The 21,323-nt window shown below is 39.1% G+C and overlaps 1 protein-coding gene across 8 annotated transcripts in view; it reads left to right on the forward strand.

Annotated features, from left to right (window-relative positions):
• Nucleotides 1-21,323, forward strand: part of LOC130907543 (protein enabled homolog) — a 270,375-nt gene that overhangs the window by 180,283 nt on the left and 68,769 nt on the right. For all 8 annotated transcript variants that reach the window (XM_057822770.1, XM_057822769.1, XM_057822768.1 and 5 more), the window contains one exon: nucleotides 16,795-17,132. In XM_057822770.1, the coding sequence (XP_057678753.1) occupies nucleotides 16,795-17,132 (338 nt within the window). The remainder of the gene's footprint in view (nucleotides 1-16,794; nucleotides 17,133-21,323) is intronic.

Below are 21,323 nucleotides of genomic sequence, written 5' to 3' on the forward strand. Positions count from 1 at the left end.
TAGAGCAAGGCTCTATTTTTGTCCCCGCCTCTCGGCACAAATTCATTCAAACTTCCGTCCAAGACAGCCGTCCACCGCTCACTTTTGCTGAAAAGTCCGATCCAAAATACTATAATGCCCAGAAAGGGGGGAAGAACAAGAAGAGGAGTCGGTATTGGCTTACCCACTTTACAGTGGCAACAATAATAAAGAAAAACAGTAACAAAATAACAGCTGGCTGTCGCGACATGTGACCGCTATCTCTCGCCATCTTGCCCATTCTCCCATTCTTCCTACTCGCTTCCTCCTACGTCACAGCTCCCCAGTCCAATCATCTCTTAAAGGACCGGGAATAGTTACGGACATTACAATACGCAGTGAATAGGTTGCCGTTGAACCCTTCACACTAGGCTGCCGCTAGTTTGAAACGGCCTTTAAAAAAGAAATAAAATAAAATAAAAAACATCTTATTTGCAAGGCGTGGCGGCTTTTATTTTGGTGTGGTGGTGCGCCACAATCTTTTAAATGTTGGGCAAACCCTGCTGTCCAGCACAGCAAAGCTACCCACAGAATTTCTCCAGATATTGCATTTTCAGTGTCTGATTGAGTGAACATTTGTAGGACAAAGCAGCTTCATTTTCCATTGCGAAGCGGATGTTTTGTGCTTCAGTATTTTGATCCTGGTTGCAGTACCGTTTTTGGCCACCAATCTTACATATTGCTCCTTTAACATTGTAATTATTGTTTTGTTTATTTATTATTTCTTTCATTTAGGGTTTGGATGAATGATAAATGTGTCTTGAGCACTTTACTGGAGCAGTATAATATAGTTAGGCCCCATCAATATAGGTTGGAAGTCATTAAGCACAACCAGAATTCATACATAAGGTGCGCTGTGAATGTCGAGGGGAAAAAAGGATTTTATGTGCACCTTGTATTCTGACAAATACAGTAGCTGTTGTTGTTGTCAAGAGAAAGACTTTTAATTAAAGTTGGATTACCTTATTTTCTGCACTATAAGGTGCACCTAAAAGCCTTCAATTTTCTCAAAGCAGACATTCTTTAATCCGATGCACATTATGTACTGTATATCGATCAAAATTGGTTAATCGTGGCATGACATTCTCTTTAGCACAGCACCATCTAGTGGATGTATAACCCCAACCATTACTACTACCACTGTGCCGTATAATGCGGTGCGCCCTATATATGAAAACAATTTTAAAATAGGCCATTCATTGAAGGTGCGCCCTATACTCCGATGTGCCTCGTAGTGCGGAAAATACAGTCATTTCACATTTTTGCAGTATTTTTTTTTTCTAAAGTTAATTAATAATTGGTTTTGTAGAACGCTTGACTGCTTAAACTGTGGTAATATTAGGGGTTTAGATGTAGTTACTGCAAGGAGGAAAGAAACATGTATTGTATGTCAGTTACATGTATGTATACATAGCAATTCAGACCTTGCCACCACCCACGCTCCCTTGGCAATGGTTTCCTCGGCAACTCTTGTCAGGGGGCGAGTGAGCGTCAGTTAAACAGAGCAGAGGGCCTTTCACAGCTTTGAACCCTCCCATATTTCCCACCAAATTGGAGATGAATGGAAAAGAAACATACAGTTTTAGGGTATATTTTCATCCTTGTATTTTGAATTGGATTGAGTGTATCACTAGTTGACGTCTAATCCATTTGAACTGGGAGGGGGGCAGCCCTGTAAATGCCCACAAAAGACTGACTGTGAATGGCTCTGGTTTCACTGCTAACGACGGCGCTAGACTTCAAATCCATTCAGAATGAATTGGATGTCTAGCGGCGTCAATGGCAGCCAGTGAGCTAACCTGTTGGTTCCTATTTTTTTTTTAAACAGTGACACCTTTTTAAAACGATATATTTATTCTTGGTGGGAGTATATCGATAACCTTTTAGGCTGCAAAGTATCGCGATATATTGTCACACTCCTAGCACTGTTTCTAACACTGTCTTTTGTTTATGTACTTCTGTATGCTACTGTCAGTGCGCTAAGCTAGTTAGCGATTATGCTAATCAGTGTGTTAAAGTGCCTGTGACAGCCTTAAAAACATGTTAAATAGCATCACTATGTGAATTAAAATCCTATTTTGAGACAATTAGACTATATAAAACAATTTGGTAAAGCGCAGATGACGAGAAATTAGTCTTTTAATCTGCCGTTTAGCCACACCTGTCATTATTGCGCTCTAGCGTCCCCAGCTGGATGATGACGTCGGCAGAGTAACGATTTCAGCTGATTTAGAATTCAAATGCTCATTGAGGGTAAGACTCAGAACGAGGATAATGCGAGCAACAAAATTTCCTCATTGTTTTAATCTCTCTACTCCAATATTTTTAGAAGATATTCTTTTTATCTAAGTAATTTTCCCCAATTGCTAAATAAATGGTATGGTCATGACAAATAACAGTCTTTGCTAAATGGAATATGAAATATAAGAAAATGCATTTATTCAGTACAACAGGGCAAAATTACTGCATAATGGTCAAAACTGACTACTTCTTAACCTCCCGAACGGTATTTTAAGCCACCGAAGTTAGTCCACTTTTGTCATTTTCATGTCATTTTTTTTTTTGAGGGGGCAAAAAGCTCAAGTGAAGTTTCGCTATTTTCAGCCACTGTGTCAACTTTGGTCTATATGTCATGCCTTTGTGTTATTAAGTTAAAAACGTATAAGTTAGTTCAAATGTAAATATTGTTGTGTAAAAGTTTCATCTAAAAAACTTTGGGAGTGAGACCTCTCCTTGCCCAGCGAACGTGCATTTGTGCTTCGAGCAAGATCATCTGTCCCAATTAGCGACCTTTGATTTTATCCCTTTTCCTTCATTCAAGCTTGTTTCTCAGTGGCCGTGAGCTTTATAACCTCGACGAAGTTGCTCTTGTAGCTAAGACTAGGCTAACATTCGTCTTTGTAAGTTTTGAGTAAGTTTGTATTTTGAGTTTCAAAGGAAAATGTGTGTTTTGTTTTTGGCGAACTTTTTCATGGTGTTCATGGATATGACTTCCTCACATTCTGCTGTGTTTGTGCTAATGAAGCTACTCACATGTGTAAAAATACTATTGTATGTTTTAAATGTATTCATTTTGTTTATCTCAGTTACCATGATTTGAGACATCTATAAATTCAAGAAAAATACATCTTGTGTTTGGAGTGTTTCTTTTTTTGGTTCGCTGGCTGTATAGCAGAATAGTGTTACTAACACACACAGCAACAACCGGAGAGGGAGGGTTTTGAAACAGTGACATTTTCATACCACGGTAAACCTTGAAACCGATAACCGGCACATGCCTAGTCTTAAAGGGATCCTCTATTTCTAAGACAAGTAATTCTTAAAAGATAAATGTTAGTATGAGTTATAATAATTTCATATTAAAACCCCTCTTAATGTTTTTGTTTTAATAAAGTTTGTAAAATTATTTTAAGTGATAGGTCGCCATTCTTGTTACGTCGCTGTGCGTGACGTCACCGGTCCCGTTGCCGAAATTCCAGCGTGTCACTCGTTAGCTTTCCCAACATGTCGACGGTTCTACCCTTCCTATTTGAACCTGATCTGAAAAGTGAAGAGCAGGACAGCACTGTCGGTCGTTCACAAGACGAGCTTCAGGGAAAAATGCGTGCAGCAATTACCTGATAAGACAAAAGTTGGGCAAAACTGGTGATGCGAGAGAGTGCTGTTGGGAACTCCGGTTGGGAGCAAGAGTGTATGCTGTTTGGAAATCCGGTTTTATTAGCAGATATTCAAGGTAAGCATATTGCGTTTTCAAACTTATCCCAATATAATTATGTAGATTGTTAGCATCCAGAGCTGTCGTGTGCTTTACATACAGTACAGGCCAAAGAGCACACCTTGTGTAATCCATGTCTTGTACGCGTGGTAGCTAGGATACGTGTATAAAAGTACCAAAAAGGGGAGAAGCTTCCACTTATGCACATTTGTTCACAAAAAATAATATTTCCACCTTGACCACTCTTCACTCGGGAGCTCAGCAGTACGCAAACACGCGTTCCCTGACGAACTCCAACATTGTTGTAAGGTCCACGTCAGAGTCACTGTCGTCACTTTAGCGTGCCATAGTGCTTTAATTATTTAGTATGGTTTGGGGAAAACTCCCAAGAAGAATAGCCAACATAAAAGATAGCAATAGTAATCAAAATCCGCGTTTTTTACTCGCTCAAAGATCCAGGAATTAGACCGATCCCATGGCAATGTCGCAACCGCGATCAGGCCGTCGATTCCACAAAATAGACTGATCCGAAAAGCCGCTGGGGGACCGACGAATCAAAAAAATGGACAGATCCGAAACCAATATTGCAGACGCGGTGGGACCGTCTGATCCAGAAAATAGACGGATCCCTTACTTGACTGAGGATCCAGGAAAAATGTTCGGGCGCCAGTTGTAACGCGTGGTGGGTAGGATACATGCATACAGGGACCAAAAAGGGGGAGAAGCTTCCACTTATGCACATTTATTCACTAAAAATAATAATTCCACCTTGACCACTCACTTCACTCCCCTTGTTTCCATTTGACTGGAAATTCCATCCAAAAGCAGCACATCGTGGCATTTTACTTCGCGAGTTTAGGCAGCAATAAGCAATTGTTGAACACGCTACACATTTGGAAAGATCCCAATTACGTCATCACTGCGAGCCCGCAAACCATGGCGCCAACTAACGGGCAAAATATGGACTAAATATTATAAAATATTGCCATTGATTTAACATTTTATGTGTTTCTAACAACATATTTTAGTACAAGAGAACAATTGTAGTTTATTAAAGCCTACATGTATTTAAGTTAGAGGATCACTTTAATATGTCGTAACCCGGGGACTACCTGCATTGTCAGGTTTAGGCTATCATTTTGATATCAATTTGTTAGCCTCAGGGTGTTTAGTATTAATTAGATTTCCCTTTTCAAATGCATAACTTTGAGAATAATAGAGGATATTGCTTATAAGTTCTTCTTTGTGCTTCCAGTTTTATGTTCAAGGACCTTTGAGTCCTGAATACATGGTGCGTCTGCCAATCTTGATGAAGCTGTGCTCTACTTTTAAACTTTTGGCAGTTGGGGAGACGCTGCTCTCACTGTTCAAGAATTTGAGTATAATGTTAGAACTTGGAATAGCCTCATATGTCGCGTGACATCAGCCAACAGTCAAAATGTACGAGAAACCAAATGTGTCATATTGATGAATGACAGCACCGTGGGGTACAATGAATCAAGTAGATATTTGAAACATTGATTTCCAATTTTCATAGTCAAACTCTTCTGTTGAAAAGATTACAATGTGGTCAAAGCAAACAATTACCAGCTTTGTTGGCCTTTTTCTGTTACATTTGGCAAACACTGATGTCTTTTAAAAACCTCTGAGCTCGCCAGAAGAGCCTTTTTACTAGCACAATGGAGTCTGTGCGTCGAGACACTAGAATAGCTGAGGTTGCTTTTCTCATGAGAACGTATTCAAGGGTTCTCACTTCATTAACTGGTGTATAGAATTCAAAATAAGGCTACAAAGGGCACTTATAGGGTTCTTTGTTTTCTTCACAAATGTGGCTAATATTTAGCAATTTTCAGGCTTTATCTATGCATTTCCTGTACCGCTTATCCTAATTAGAGTCACTGTTTTTCAACCACTGTACCACGGCACACTACAGTGCTGTGGCGTAGTGTCTGGTGTGCCTTGAAAAACCATCCACTTTCATCTAATTGATGTAAAATAAAATTTAAAAAATGGGGGAAAATGAATTCCACAAAATCAGGTGTCTGTGTTGTCCAAAGGTCGGTAATCATGCAATGTTCTTCCATGTCAGTAAGTGTCAATAGGTAGCTAATTACTTTGTTTAGTTATGCGTAAGAGTTAAAGGGAACTACGGATAGAAGGATATGTAGTCCTTCAAAGCTAAATCTTAGTACGAGTTATAATAATTTGATATTAAAACCCCTATCAATGTTTTTGTTTCAATAAAATCTGTAAAATTATTTTAACTAGTAGGTCGCCATTGTTGTTGACGTCGCAGGGCTGTGACGCCAGAAATCTACGTGTCACTCTTTAAAGAAACAAAACCGGTGTCACTCTTTAATATGTATGGTAGTGATTTAAATTCGCCACAAGGTGCCAATGGCGAGTTTTCAATTAATTACGGATCAAGCTAATGAGTACGTTTTGTCCCTTGACTGACGCCGTAGTTTTTCTTTAATCCACAGTGGGGAGTAAGGCAGAGAGAAAGGAGTGTGGACACAGGCCCTCAGATTCGTAGCTCGGACCACGCCGTTTATTAGCATAAGCTTCAGCAACTCCTTCACAACAAACATAAGTATCATATAGTGAAAATACAACAAAAAAATATCATATCGCTAAAAAAAAAAAATAATGTTAACAAAAACAAAAGTGCTTCAATCTTTATTAATGATGCCCTATTCTCACACAGTTAAACAACAATGCAAAGAGAACTGGCATTCACAAATTCAGAATCAAAATAGATATGCAAAAACCTACTCAGACTTTGGTCAAACTTTATTTAAACATTTTAACAACTCGTTTAGCGCAACAAATACACTGGATGGCAAAATTTTGTCACAATATACAAAGTATGATGCTGTGAGCCATTATCAGGAGTCTTGTTTGTTGTTCTTCTTCTTGTTTTTTGTTGGCAGTTTACGGTCTTGTTTGTTGTGAAGATAACACTCAAATGAATGTAAATCACAATGGACCCACTAAACAGGAAACTACAACATCAGTCGAGGGACAAAATGCACTCATTGGCTTGATCTTTTATTAATTTAAAACTCGCCATTGACACCTTGTGGTGTATTTGAATCACTACCTACACTACCAGCGTGGCCATGTGACGTAACCGCCCTGCGACGTCAACAACAAAGGCGAGCTACTAGTTAATTTTTTTAATTTAAAATTTTACAAATTTTATTACAACGAAAATATTAAGAGGGGTTTTAATATCAAATTATTATAATTCGTACTAACATTTATCTTTTAAGAACTACATGTCTTTAAATCCGTGTAACCCTTTAAGAATGGCATTGGGCTGGCAGTAGCGGCTAGCGGTAGCAGCTCGCTGGCGAAACTATTAAAAGTGACAGCGATGGAAAATATTTTTAAAAAGGAAAGATGTTAACTCAGAACTGGACAAAGTTCTTGAGTGGCGGTCAAAAGTAAGCAAAGACTGTTTCCTCTCAGTCTCTGGAGTGAGGCAATACAGTATGCAAAATCTATCTTTCATTGGGATTTATGATAGACTGTAAAGAAGAACTGACCATAGCGAGATTAACTTTCAACAGGGATGCAGTGATACATACTCCAATAAAACAAGCCCAAATGTCACACTGAGTTAAGATCTGGTTATAAAATGTGTTTTTCTTGTTTGTTTGATTTCTATTCAATACATGACTAGATACAGTATTGTTGATATAGTTTATAACGGTATATTTTTTTCCTCAGCACAACTTAATCTATATGAACTGTTATTATTATACGGTACTATAACCTATTACATGACCATATTATGCCAAAAAGATGACACAAAAATCATCGAATTCAGACAAGAACAACACTGTGAAACATCACCTGTCCAAAAAGCATGAGTGCCCTCTAGTGGAGAGAAAACATTGTTACCTCTGAATGGTATAATGGAGTCATGTGGCTATTGTTGCGACATCTCATTGGTGAAACTGAGGCCACGGTTACACGATAATGATCTTACGCATCAACGTAAAAGTGGCTCTTTGCCGTTATTTTAATTTTGTGTATCTTCATGTAGCATATTGAAATGTACTTGATCTGATAGAAAGCGTTGCGTACATTTTTTTAAGAGACAGCAAGAACGAAAAGTGGTATTTGGTATGTGGCTTTTTTTGTTTGCCATGTGGCATTTCTTTTTTGGTATGTGGCAAAATAGATTTTGACATCTGACATTTTTTTGGTATGTGTTTGCCACATGGCAAAAAAATGCCACATACCAAAATCAATTTTGCCACATGGCAAAAAAATGCCACATGGCAAAATCCATTTTGCCACATGCCAAAACCCATTTTGCCACATACCAAATATCACTTTTCGTTCTCAGCCCTGCTGGGTTTTTCTCCCTGAGTATTATTTTCCCCCAAAGCAATTTGGCGCCCTCTCCACTAGATGGTGCCCTAGGCAACCGCCTGGCTTGTCTCATGAGGAGTTGTGGGAGAGCTCGTCATTGGCAGGTGTGAGGTCATGTCTTGCGGACATTACTCCATGTATTCATAAATATTGTCACATTTTGAAATGATTTGAAGGAAATGAGAATGTAAGGGAATGCCTGTTCTAGGGCCAAATCAAAAGATTTTTAAAATACAAGTAAATTTGCGTACATAATGTACTGTTACGGTATTATTTTACTGGAAAAACTTGCAATTTGTTTCTATCCGTATATTTGCATGTTAAACACCCAATTTTTGTGAAAGTGGTCCGTATGGTCTGTTATTTTCTAACCCCATTACACAAGTGAATCCCTAATCCCTACCAAAAAAATCTGTCATAAATTTGGACCATGTGACCATTTTTATACACAGTTGTTTAATAGATATAAGGCACGTCCCTTCTCTGATCTGCCCAATTAGACTGACTTGACGACCGTTACTCAATTACATCATGTGCTGTATTTAATCATGTGGATGCTCTTCTGCTGTTATTACAGTGCAGATCATCCCACTGGACCTCATTTACTATGAGAGCAAAATGTCGGGGGGGGGTGGAGAACCAAGTGGAGCAACTACAGTATATCCCGCCGAGAGATGGCTTTGCTGGGTTAAGAATAAGGTTTACATCGCTATCATGTGCTGTCTGAAATAACCACTGGAACTGAGTGGCACAGTGCATGCACTGTTAATTATGATCCATTACCTTTTTGAAGTTCACCCCTCATCAGATGCAAACTTATAGAAAAATTATGTCATTCGTCTGTACTAGGTTTGTGCTCATTCGCGCAGAATTTTTTGTTGTTGTGCTGTTATAGTTTTTTTTAGATATCAACAATTCTTTCATAGGTCAATCTGAGGTCACCAGCCCCCCATTTTGATTAAAAATGACTGTAAATGGTTTCAATCGTTTGTGCAGAGTTTGTGCTGTAAAAATATTCGTTTGTGCTGCTATTGTATTTGAGATATTAATTTCGAGTGATGACGTCAGTCGCAGCTCCTCCGTCGCGTCTGACGCATCCTCTCAATAACAGAGAGGTGTCCCAACAACTACTGTAAACGTAGCACAAACAAATGGCACCCCTTCGGGTCCATTTTGCTGTAAGGGGGGGGGCTTCGAGTTACGTCAGCACTCGAATCTCAATATCTCAAAAACAATAGCAACAAACGAATTTTTTTACAGCACAAACGTAGCACAAACGATTGACACCATTTTTAGTCTTTTTTTTTTTTTTTTTTAAATCAAAATGGGGGACTGGTTTAACTCAGATTGACCTCTAAAAGAATTGTGAATAACTCAATAATGAGAGCAGCACAAACAAAAATTTTTTTAGCACAAACTAATTACTTCATTTTTCTTTAAAGGGGAAATGTGAACTAAGGTTGGCCAACCATGTTTTTGAATAATATCAATGGCTAAACAATTATAAGCATATTTTCTTTTTTAACTTTTTTTTTAACGCAACCCTTCCAGATTCTTTGTTTAACCCATAGCAACGCCCTTGACAACGAAAATGCTTTTCTTCGGCAATCTTTGGAAATTACGTCACACCGGGAAGTGCGAGGGAAGTCCGCCATAGAACACTATTGTTTGTTGCATTGCTTCTCGGTAAGATGCCACAGCGGTGTGTGGCGATGTTTTGTTGTCACTCAAACGAAAAGTTGTATGAGTGGCCAAAGGATAGCAGGGCACGTAAATGGACATCTTTCGTTCGCACGAAGCGAATGAATTTCATGCCATCATCGAGTAGTGTTCTCTGCTGCAAACACTTCGAAGATGCCTGCTTCCTCAACCGGTCTGCTTATGATCAAGGATTTGCCAAAAAGTAAGTGTGATTTTTGGATAGATGACTGATGACTTTGTCAAAGCAGAGCTGCCAACTGTTGTGGAATGAACAGTATAAGCTAGCGACGTTAGCCGAGGCTATCCCCGATCATAGTTGTTGTTGTGTTCGCTAGGTTAAGCGTGTTTAAATTGTGCGTCATCTACGATCTTGTCCGAAAGGGTTAATCCACTGTCAATTGGGAAAGGGGTGTGGATGTGCACATAAGCGGGTCGGCGTCGCGGTAATTCATGGTCACGTTGCAGTAAGAGACACACACCGCCGGTGAGTTTTTGCACATTTATTTGTATTTGTATTATGTATTTCCACCTTCATGCTTCAAGCATTGCATTGCATTGGTACGGTTCGCCGTTTCTTTCATGGTGATCGCTTGATAGCCGTCTAGTATGTGTTTCGCCGCTTCGCGAGAGCCGCTGACAGGTGACAAGTGTTGCTTTTAATGTCTGCTGGCAGCGAATCAGCGAGCGCGCAGGCCACGCAGTGACTCATGGGAAATGTAGTCTCGGGACAACACTGAAGTGGTGCTTTGTAATTGTTTGCTTGTGTGAAAAAACTACATTTCCTCACGCCATTAGACGCCACTTTGTTTTCTTATTGTTGCCACAATAAAGTGGAGAAAGCCATCGGCGACTGTGATATAGTGGATATTTTTAGTTGTAATACGGGAGTTCACCAGTAGAGTGTACTCATGTCATTTAGATGTGTTATTGTTTGTGCCTTACTCCTTCACTAAAAGAGAAAAGTTGTTGTTCAGAGTCACTTGGCAAGATGTTGAGTAAAGTTGTAAAAGCAAATAAAGGTGTCGTGTGGGTCACTCGGTCAAGATATAACAACGACTCATCTCCTTCTTTCCCCCCAACGTTTTTATATTATTATTTTATATGCACGAGAGCTGCCGGATCTGCCAAAATGAACATGAAGTCTGATTATTTATTTTTTTAACAATGTCATCAGATAGACAAACACATAAAATTAAGTGCAAATGCCTTCATCTTCAAATCATGAAAATAATAACAGCCTATATCTTACCAATGTTGTAATCTCGATGGGTCTTGTATCCATTCCATGTCAGGTAGTCTAGGCACATTGTTTGCATCCTGATTAGCGTCTGGCTAATAACATAAAATTCCAATCTCCTCTTCTTCCTCCAACTCTTCAAAAACTTGGATCTCCTCCCTTGCGCTTGATCTATCGCTTATATCGCTGTTTGAATCATTGTTTGAAGGGCTTTGTATGGCGGCTGTATGTATGGAGGCGCCATCACGTTCCCGGTGAGACGTATCACTTCCGGGTTCGTCCCCTTTTAGGCTCGAACTTCGGAAACGCGATTATTTTGTCAAATATACAACATATAAATCATTTTTTCATGCTTTATTTGTTGGACAATGTTTAATTACTTTACTTGTGACCCCATTTGGCATGTGAAGAAATTACTTCACATTACTGCTTTAAATTTGCGTCTGATTGGGGGCCAACTTCATGGAGGTTGATCCATTTTGTAACATATTTCTCGCACAAAGACCACTTGGTTAGGATCAAGTTCAGGGCCAGGCAACCCGTGACTGCAGAGCTGTATGCAGCTCAGTTTCAAATTAAATAAATATTTGATTATAATTTTATTCTGGCACTTATGAGATTTTAACAAAGAAATTTAACTTCCTATTAGTCAGGCTTACTGTGTGGTATGTTTACTGGCGGAACACTCACATCATGAATTCACCAACTATGTAAAGTCGTGGTTGTCACTCGGAGGGTGTACCCACAAGTCTTTTTGATAAGATTGGCGCAAATCATAAATTAATTTCTATTCAATGTTTTTTCAATCAATTTATCTGTGAATAAAAGTGTGTAGTAAGTGAGTACCGTATTTTTCGGACTATATGTCGCGTTTTTTTTTCATATTTTGGCTGGGGGTGCGACTTATACTCAGGAGCGACTTATGTGTGAAATTATTAACGCATTATGATATCATTTCACATGTTATTTTGATGTTTTGGAGTGACACTGATGGTTTGGTAAACTTGTTAGCATGTTCTTTATGCTATAGTTATCTGAATAACTCTTAATAGCTATGGCCACGTTCGCGTTCTGCCTTTGGCAATGTGTGTTCAATTGTATTATTGACTTTTTTATATTAAAATGCATGCTTTTAGTTTGTGGTGCTTTAATGCCCACGTGGGGGCGGACTCGCACTTGTTTACGTGAAGAAGAGCGCTCACACGCCAGAAGAAGACGGACAGCTACGTAGCTATGAGTGAGTGGGCGAGTTAGCGAGAGAGAAACACGGCTGCGAACCTACGTTCATTGTTTATGCTTTTAAAATATCTCTACAGAGGCAACGCCTGTGTGTATAATCTTTTCTGTTGTTGTTGTGTGTTTTCCACCTGCGATCAGATACTTAAAGCCAGTTGTGTAGTTGTTTGAACGATGTGCTAATGCTAGCGAACGCATGCTAACCGTTTATGTCCTTGCTGTAAGTGCACCTAATTATCATTTATTTACGTTGATGCGAACCTGTTTGGTATCGGGGACCAAATTGATTCAGCAAATTATACGGACGTCCAGCATCGTCATTTGGGAGTTTAGCTCGCTGTATAGCCAGGACCGAGCCGTAGCGTCCTGGTGAAGACAGTATATTCGCATTTCGTTGTTCATGCACTGTACACTGTACACTTTTTCAGCGTGTTGTTCTCTATTGTATTTTTATATTAAATTGCCTTTCAAGATGACATATATGTTCTATGTGTTGGATTTTATCAAGTTGGACTCACAGCCACTCAACCCAGCGCTACCGCGCAACAACTTTCAACAACTCCTATCTCACCCCCTTACGTTCGCCCACCGCTTTGTCTGCGCCAAATTAGTGAAGCCGGTCATATCGTAGGGGACAGCGGCCCCTCTGGGATGCCGGTAACAACATGCTCTCCATTGAGCGTGAGCTTGCTCAAAAACTGGATTTCACTGATGTTATAAATGACTTTGCTGTCAAAAAATCTAGGCGCATCACTGTTTTAGGGCTTGATAACCACAGGAATGTGGAGGGGGCAGGCACAGGATGTTAAGCTATACTGTTTTGCTGCTTAGCAGGCAGGCATAGCACTGTCAGTTGTATGGTATTGTAGCCTACGTGGGACAGTAGATGAAAATTGTTTTTTTATATTGTGTCACATCACATTATGGTCTATTACATTTAACTGTCCATCTCAAATTAAATAATTTGAAAAGATACACTGTCATTGCTTGTAAGATAAGTTTCCTCTTCTTAGGGGACAACAAACTTAAACTGAACTGAACTGAACATCAGCCAATCAAACGATAGTTTGAGGCAAAAAAATGGACTGACACATACAGCAAGTGAAAAGGAGTCAAAGTAAATCTGAACATGATGAAAATAATTCACTTAATAACGGTAGGGTCTATTCTATCCTTACAACATATGGGAGGACTAAATGACCTATATAACTGAAGTTATTATATAATGCAAATAAGGTTGCCCAAAAGTTGGTGGGGATTTGACAATTTAAGCATCCTGAAAAGTTGGTAGTGTTATGTTCCTACCGTCCCTCACCGACGCCCTTGCTGAGTATAAGCAGTCCAGAAAAAGGGTGGTTGGTTGCTTCATGTGAATTGGTTAATTCCACTAAAAAAGGCACCACTGTACTAAAGTGATGAAATAGTGAAGCAGTACTGTGTGTGACACCATTTCTTCAACAGAAGGAAAAAGGGAACTGTGTTTAAGCAAACAACATTTATGCTGAGTCGGATTTCACTGGTACCAGTTAGAGTGACCTTTTTTTGACCTTAATACAACCCCGAGCAAAAAGTCTCAGACGAGCACTCACTCAGACATTTTATCGTGTAGAACAAACTCAGATAAAAAGCTTGGAAAAAAAATTTAATTAGTTCAAAAGTGCAACTCTTTAGCATTCACAAATACTATAAGAAATGAATAAAAACATTGTGGTGGTCAGTAAATGTTACTTTTATAGAGCAAGTGCACGGAAATATATATGAAATCACTCCATTCTGAGGAAAAAAAATATGGAATCATGAGAAACAAACAAAGAAATAACAATCAAAACACATCTCTAGTATTTAGTAGCACCACCTCTGGCTTTTATGACAGCTGGCAGTCTCTGAGGCATGGACTTGATGAATATTCTTCATCAAATTGGTGCCAACTCTCTATGATAGCGGTTACCAGATCATTCTTGCAGGTCAGAGGTTTTCAATAGGGTTGAGATCCGGGCTACTTGCAGGCCATGCCATTGACTGGATGAGTCTTTCTCCAAGGAATGCTTTAACAGTTTTAACTCTGTGGCATGATGCATTGTCATCTTGGAAAATGACATATTTTCAATTAAAAGGATAAGAAAGTCTAAAATTTCAATGTAAACTTGTGCATTTATTGAAGATTTAAGCACAGCCATCCCCCCAGTGCCTTTGCCTGACATGCAGCCCCATATTATCAAGGACTGACGGAATGTTGATGTTTTCTTTAGGCAGTCATCTTTGTAAATCTCACTGGAACAGCACCAAACAAAAGTTCCAGCATCATCACCTTGGTAAATGGTAAATGGTGTTATACCTATATAGCGCTTTTGGACACATAAGCGGATTTCGGGGGGGGGCTGCCAGGGGGGTTGGCAGAGGCCCCCACGGTGGCCGAAAAGTGTCATTGCATGTAATTGACATCCCTATATAAGTTGTAAAGCAATAAAACTGCTACAAAAATGAATGAAATGAACAAAAAAATGTATTTCTATAATGGTTTAAAATTATCTTTCGAACAAATCATTCGACTAGCACCTGAGGCGGTCATTTGCTTTGCAAAGAATTTTCAACCAAAAAAATTTAGGGGAAGGCAATTTTATTTTTCAAATGATTTTTTTCTTGGATTGAAAATATTTTTTTGATTGAAGCAACTTTTTTAGGGATTGAATGATTTAGACAAAAATAATATGGCCCAAATACAAAAAGGATTTCAATCAAAGAAAACGTTTTCGATGAAAAATTAAGTGTTCAAATGCAAATTTTTCAATCTCAAATATTTTATGCATTCAAAAACTTTTTCAATGATTGAATTTCTTTTTTTTGATTGAAGTGTTTTTTCCTTGTGAAAATATATATATATATTTTTTTTAAGCAACTTATTTTTTGATTGAATATTAAAGACAAAAATGTCCTAGCCAAAAATAGCTTTCACAAGTATTTTTTTGTTTTGTTTTGTTTTTTGAGTTTCAAATTTATTTTTGCAATCAAACACTTTTCGTTTTTTTTTTTTTAATTGAAGCGACTTTTTTTGGGTTGAAAATATATATTTTGATTGAAGCATTTTTTTTAAAAATTGTTTTTTTGGATTGAATAATAAAGACACAAATCTACCTCCATATGGCTCCGCCCAGGGGATACAGTTTTTGACTGGGGTAACTACATTGGCACAACACCGGCGGGCTTACCAAATTCAATGAATGACAATCTTAGGGAAAAGTATGGCCTAAGCAGCCTGATGTAGAATCCCCCTCAAGAATGATGGGAAACAAAAAACGCTCATTGTCAATTTATTATTATAAATATTCTTGTAAGTTCATTTTATTGCTGACACTGCGTTTCGGGGTCATCAACATGCCCCAAACGTCAAACTCCGCCTATGATTGGACAAGGTGTCAAGAGTCAAGAATCTGCATCGGACAAGGTGACGATGCTGGAACTTTTGTTTGGTGCTGTTCCAGTGAGATTTACAAAGATGATTGCCTGAAATGAAAATATGTTTGTCATTTTCCAGACATTTCCATCATGCCACAGAGCTAAAACTGTTAAAGCATTCCTTGGAGAGTTTGTTCTACAGTACATGATAAAATGTCTGAGTGGATGCTCGTCCGAGACTGGTGATTCCATACTTTTTGCTAGGGGTTGTATATACTGTACATTTATATAATTGCTTGTCGTGAATTCTCATTGCCACATACATTCAAACATCCACTTTATTCATACCAAATGAGTTTCTGACTTGAAGTTAATATTTCTCATGTGCTTTTCAGCAAAGCAATGACAAAGCCTCTTACAGAAAATTGAAAATGACTGTTGATAAAAGTTCTTATTGCTTCTATTCTGTCAGCGTGTGAGCCAAATGCTGCAGTGACAGCTTAATTCTCCACAGGCATTATTGCAGTTTCATCAAATTAGACACGAGCCAGCAGAAAGTCGACTTTATGTCTCAAACCTGTGACGTCGTTCCATCCCTCACGCTACATTCTGCTGCCTTCTGCTGCCACTTACTGACCAGATGTTGAATTTCACACAATGCATTTAATGCAGAGACAGTGAATCTTCCATGGCATCCATCCAGCTCAATATGTTCACATTTTAAACGCTTCGGATGTCTGTCTTTATTTTAGGAAGAATTCATGATTTATTTTTTAATATCTTAGGTTCCTCCTGTCGGTCAGTGCAGAATTCAACTCAACGTCTACCTAAATTTTAGGTTGCATAACATGCCTGTTATGCCTTGTAGCAAGTATTATATAATAATGTGCGTTATGTAATGCCAACAGTACTTGCTTGGTGGTCAAAAGGGTCAAGAAATGGGCCCGCCGCTAATTAACTTAATTTACTCCAACACAGTAGACAGAACCACTACAACTTGTAGTTGTTTCAACCACGACTTCTTGGTTTTAGTTGAAGAAGTCAGTATGAATTAAGGCATTTTTATTCATCGTTGTCTGTTGTCCTTTTTTCTTTTTTTAATATCCAGGCAGCTCCAGGAGCTCCAGAAGCAGAAGGAGATCGAAAAGGAGCGCCAGGAACGCGAATGTCAAGAACGGGAGCGTCAGGAAAGGGAGCGCCTGGAGCGAGAGATGCAAGAGCGAGAACGTCAGGAGCAGGAACGTCAAGAACGGGAGCGTCAGGAAAGGGAGCTACGCGAAAGAGAGGCGCAGGCCGAGAGGGAGCGACTGGAGCGTGAGCGTCAGGAGCAGCAGGAGCGGATGGAGAGGGAGAAGGTGGAGAGAGAGAGGCAGGAAAAGGAGCAGCAAGAACAGTTGGACAGAGAGCAGCAAGACTGGGAAAGAGGGAGACGCATCTCGAATGCTGGTGAGTGTTGCACTTTTAACAGTTATTTTGCAGTCCATTAGGTATTGAGTCTTTGTATCAATATTTTCCTCTAATCCTTTTGTAATTCTTTGATAAATGTGTTATTTTAACACAAATGCCACTGCAATTGATTAACACTTTTGGGCATGGCTGCTTTTTATGCTTCAGTACGCTCATGAACCTTCACTAACACGAAGCTCATATTGTGAGTCCAGAGAATGGCATTTTAATGTATTTCATACTTGTCTGTAAATATCCTGATTGTTTGAAAGAGTAGTTTGGCATGGTGGCAGAGTGGTTAGCCTCATAGTTCTGAGATCAAGGGTTCAATCCCGGGCCTTCCTGTGTGTGGCGTTTGCATGCTCTCCCCATGCCTGCGTACGTTTTCTCCGCATACTCCGGTTCCCCCACATCCCCAAAATATGTATGGTAGGCTGATCGAACACTCTAAATTAGAAGTGGGAACCTCTTGGTACCTCACGATACGATTTGCAAGACAAAGCTCATGATAATGATGAGCTCACAATATCGCGATATAATAATTATCAGTACATTGGTCAGGAAATCATTCTAGAACATATTACAAATAGACATGTGCCGATTATCGGTTTGAAGGTATACTGTGGTATCAAAACGTCAAGGTTTAAAAACTGCAAAATTTTTCTTCATACCGTGCCCAAGGTATTAGCTATTTGTTCTGTCCAAAAATGCAAGGAGAAATCCCTCGCTTGCAGCTGTAAGGCTCCACCCTCCCCCACCGGTTGTTGATCAGTGTCAGTGAGTCAGCTGTGCTACATGAGGCTGGATGAGGTTAAACTCCTGAACTTTTTCCCCCCTTAAAGAAAACGAAATCGCTGGTATGGGAATAATTTGGCTACAGAAAAGTTACAGACGGCCGCGGCTGAGAGGAGGGCCACCAACCAACATGTAAAATATGTTCGCAAAGGGTGGCTGCTGGGGAGGCAATACCTCCAGTATGATTTCGCCTAGTAAACACGGTCATGAACATTTCCCAAAAGCTACGAGAGTTAACACCAGCGTTTTTAGCGTGTCTAGCGGTGGTAAAACATGTTTTTTTTTCTGTCTGGCAACTGCCTGTATTGAGAAAGACAGTGTGTGTATAATTTAAACATGATACGAGTCATACGCACATGCTTTTTATGGATAACAATTTATTTATTATTGTTCTGATGGTAATAATGTTGAGCTGTGGGTTTAGGCTCACCTAAACGTAGATATATACAGTACACACACACACACAACATACAGTATATGTATATGGGTCGCGGAGGTGCTGGAGCCTATCCCAGCTAACTATGGGCAGTAGGCAGGGGACATATATATATATATATATATATATATATATATATATATTAGGGCTGTCAAACGATTAAAATTTTTAATCGAGTTAATAACAGCTTAAAAATTAATTAATCGCTATTAATCGCAATTCAAACCATCTATAAAATATGCCATATTTTTCTGTGAATTATATATATATTCTGTAAAATAAATTGTTGGAATGGAAAGATAAGACACAAGATGGATATATGCATTCAACATACGGTACGTAAGTACTGTAGTGGGCATTTCACTCTACTGTCATTTTAATCTGTCTATGCTGTCCTCACTCCGAAGCGTCTACTTTTTCCAAAGCTAGACAGCTAGTGAACGACGCCTTAATAATCAGACTTCTTCCTTTTTCATCTGATTTATTAATGAAATGGCCTCAAACCATTGTCCTCTTTAGACCGTCGTAAAACTACCAAAAAAAAGTACACAAGCATTGCATTAGCAACAACGTTAGCTTAGCACGCTATACAGGTTCACTAAACATAAACAAAAAGCGTCTCATACAAAAAATATAACATTTCGCTTACTAACATAATATGTACATTCTTTACAACAACCATACTTATGGACAAATCTTGTCCAAGGATCATATAAGCACAACATTACAACTTAGGCGTCAGCCCGAGACGTCGTGCAGCCATATTGAACTGGCAAGAAAACAATAAACCATGTCGCAAAGCGACCACAAGAGTTCGCTGTTAGACAGCACAAAAAGCCTTGCTGTAAAACTTACCAAAAGGCAGAATACTGTCTGAGCGGGACATGTGCATTAATTGCGTCAAATATTTTAACGTGATTAATTTAAAAAATTAATTACCGCGCGTTAACGCGATAATTTTGACAGCTCTAAAATATATATATATATATATATATGTATATATATATATACACATATATACACAGTGCGTTGCAAAAGTATTCGGCCCCCTTGAACCTTGCAAGCTTTCGCCACATTTCAGGCTTCACACATAAAGATATAAAATTTTAATTTTTTGTCAAGAATCAACAACAAGTGGGACACAATCGTGAAGTGGAACAAAATTTATTGGATAATTTAAACTTTTTTAACAAATAAAAAACTGAAAAGTCGGGCATGCAATATTATTCGGCCCCCTTGCGTTAATACTTTGTAGCGCTCCAATTACAGCTGCAAGTCGCTTGGGTAATGTTTCTATCAGTTTTGCACATCGAGAGACTGACATTCTTGCCCATTCTTCCTTGCAAAACAGCTCGAGCTCAGTGAGTTTGGATGGAGAGTGTTTGTGAACAGCAGTCTTCAGCTCTTTCCACAGATTTTCGATTGGATTCAGGTCTGGACTTTGACTTGGCCATTCTAACACCTGAATACGTTTATTTTTGAACCATTCCATTGTAGATTTGGCTTTATGTTTTGGATCATTGTCCTGTTGGAAGATAAATCTCCGTCCCAGTCTCAGGTCTTGTGCAGATACCAACAGGTTTTCTTCCAGAATGTTCCTGTATTTGGCTGCATCCATCTTCCCGTCAATTTTAACCATCTTCCCCGTCCCTGCTGAAGAAAAGCAGGCCCAAACCATGATGCTGCCACCACCATGTTTGACAGTGGGGATGGTGTGTTCAGGGTGATGAGCTGTGTTGCTTTTACGCCAAACATATCGTTTTGCATTCTGGCCAAAAAGTTCAATTTTGGTTTCATCTGACCAGAGCACCTTCTTCCACATGTTTGGTGTGTCTCCCAGGTGGCTTGTGGCAAACTTTAAACGAGACTTTTTATGGATATCTTTGAGAAATGGCTTTCTTCTTGCCACTCTTCCATAAAGGCCAGATTTGTGCAGTGTACGACTGATTGTTGTCCTATGGACAGACTCTCCCACCTCAGCTGTAGATCTCTGCAGTTCATCCAGAGTGATCATGGGCATCTCTGATCAGTTTTCTCCTTGTTTGAGGAGAAAGTTTGGAAGGACGGCCGGGTCTTGATAGATTTGCAGTGGTCTGATGCTCCTTCCATTTCAATATGATGGCTTGCACAGTGCTCCTTGAGATGTTTAAAGCTTGGGAAATCTTTTTGTATCCAAATCCGGCTTTAAACTTCTCCACAACAGTATCTCGGACCTGCCTGGTGTGTTCCTTGGTTTTCATAATGCTCTCTGCACTTTAAACAGAACCCTGAGACTATCACAGAGCAGGTGCATTTATACGGAGACTTGATTACACACAGGTGGATTCTATTTATCATCATCGGTCATTTAGGACAACACTGGATCATTCAGAGATCCTCACTGAACTTCTGGAGTGAGTTTGCTGCACTGAAAGTAAAGGGGCCGAATAATATTGCACGCCCGCTTTTCAGTTTTTTATTTGTTAAAAAAGTTTAAATTATCCAAAAAATGTTGTTCCACTTCACGATTGTGTCCCACTTGTTGTTGATTCTTGACAAAAAAAATTAAATTTCATATCTTTATGTTTGAAGCCTGAAATGTGGCGAAAGGTTGCAAGATTCAAGGGGGCCGAATACTTTTGCAAGGCACTGTATATACTGTATATATATATATATATATATATGTTATTTTTTGTTATTTTGTTTTTATTATACTTATGTTCCAATTGGTAATATGGTTTGAAGAATAAAAATCCTGTTCAATGGAAAAAAGACCCAGATATCTCAAAGTAAGAGCTGTATTTGCAATACCGTGAAACCGTGATGGGCAACGAGGTAATTTTGAGCCATTTCAGGTCATTACCTGCTGATTTTCAGTCACTTCCTGTTGATTTTGGGTTACAGAACAGGAAATGACCTGTGAATGAATAGGCAGTGACTCAAACTCTCTCTCCCTAAAATGAACAGAAAGTGACCTGTAA

The sequence above is a fragment of the Corythoichthys intestinalis genome, chromosome 19 (assembly GCF_030265065.1).
Source record: "Corythoichthys intestinalis isolate RoL2023-P3 chromosome 19, ASM3026506v1, whole genome shotgun sequence".
Classification (NCBI taxonomy): Eukaryota; Metazoa; Chordata; class Actinopteri; order Syngnathiformes; family Syngnathidae; genus Corythoichthys; species Corythoichthys intestinalis.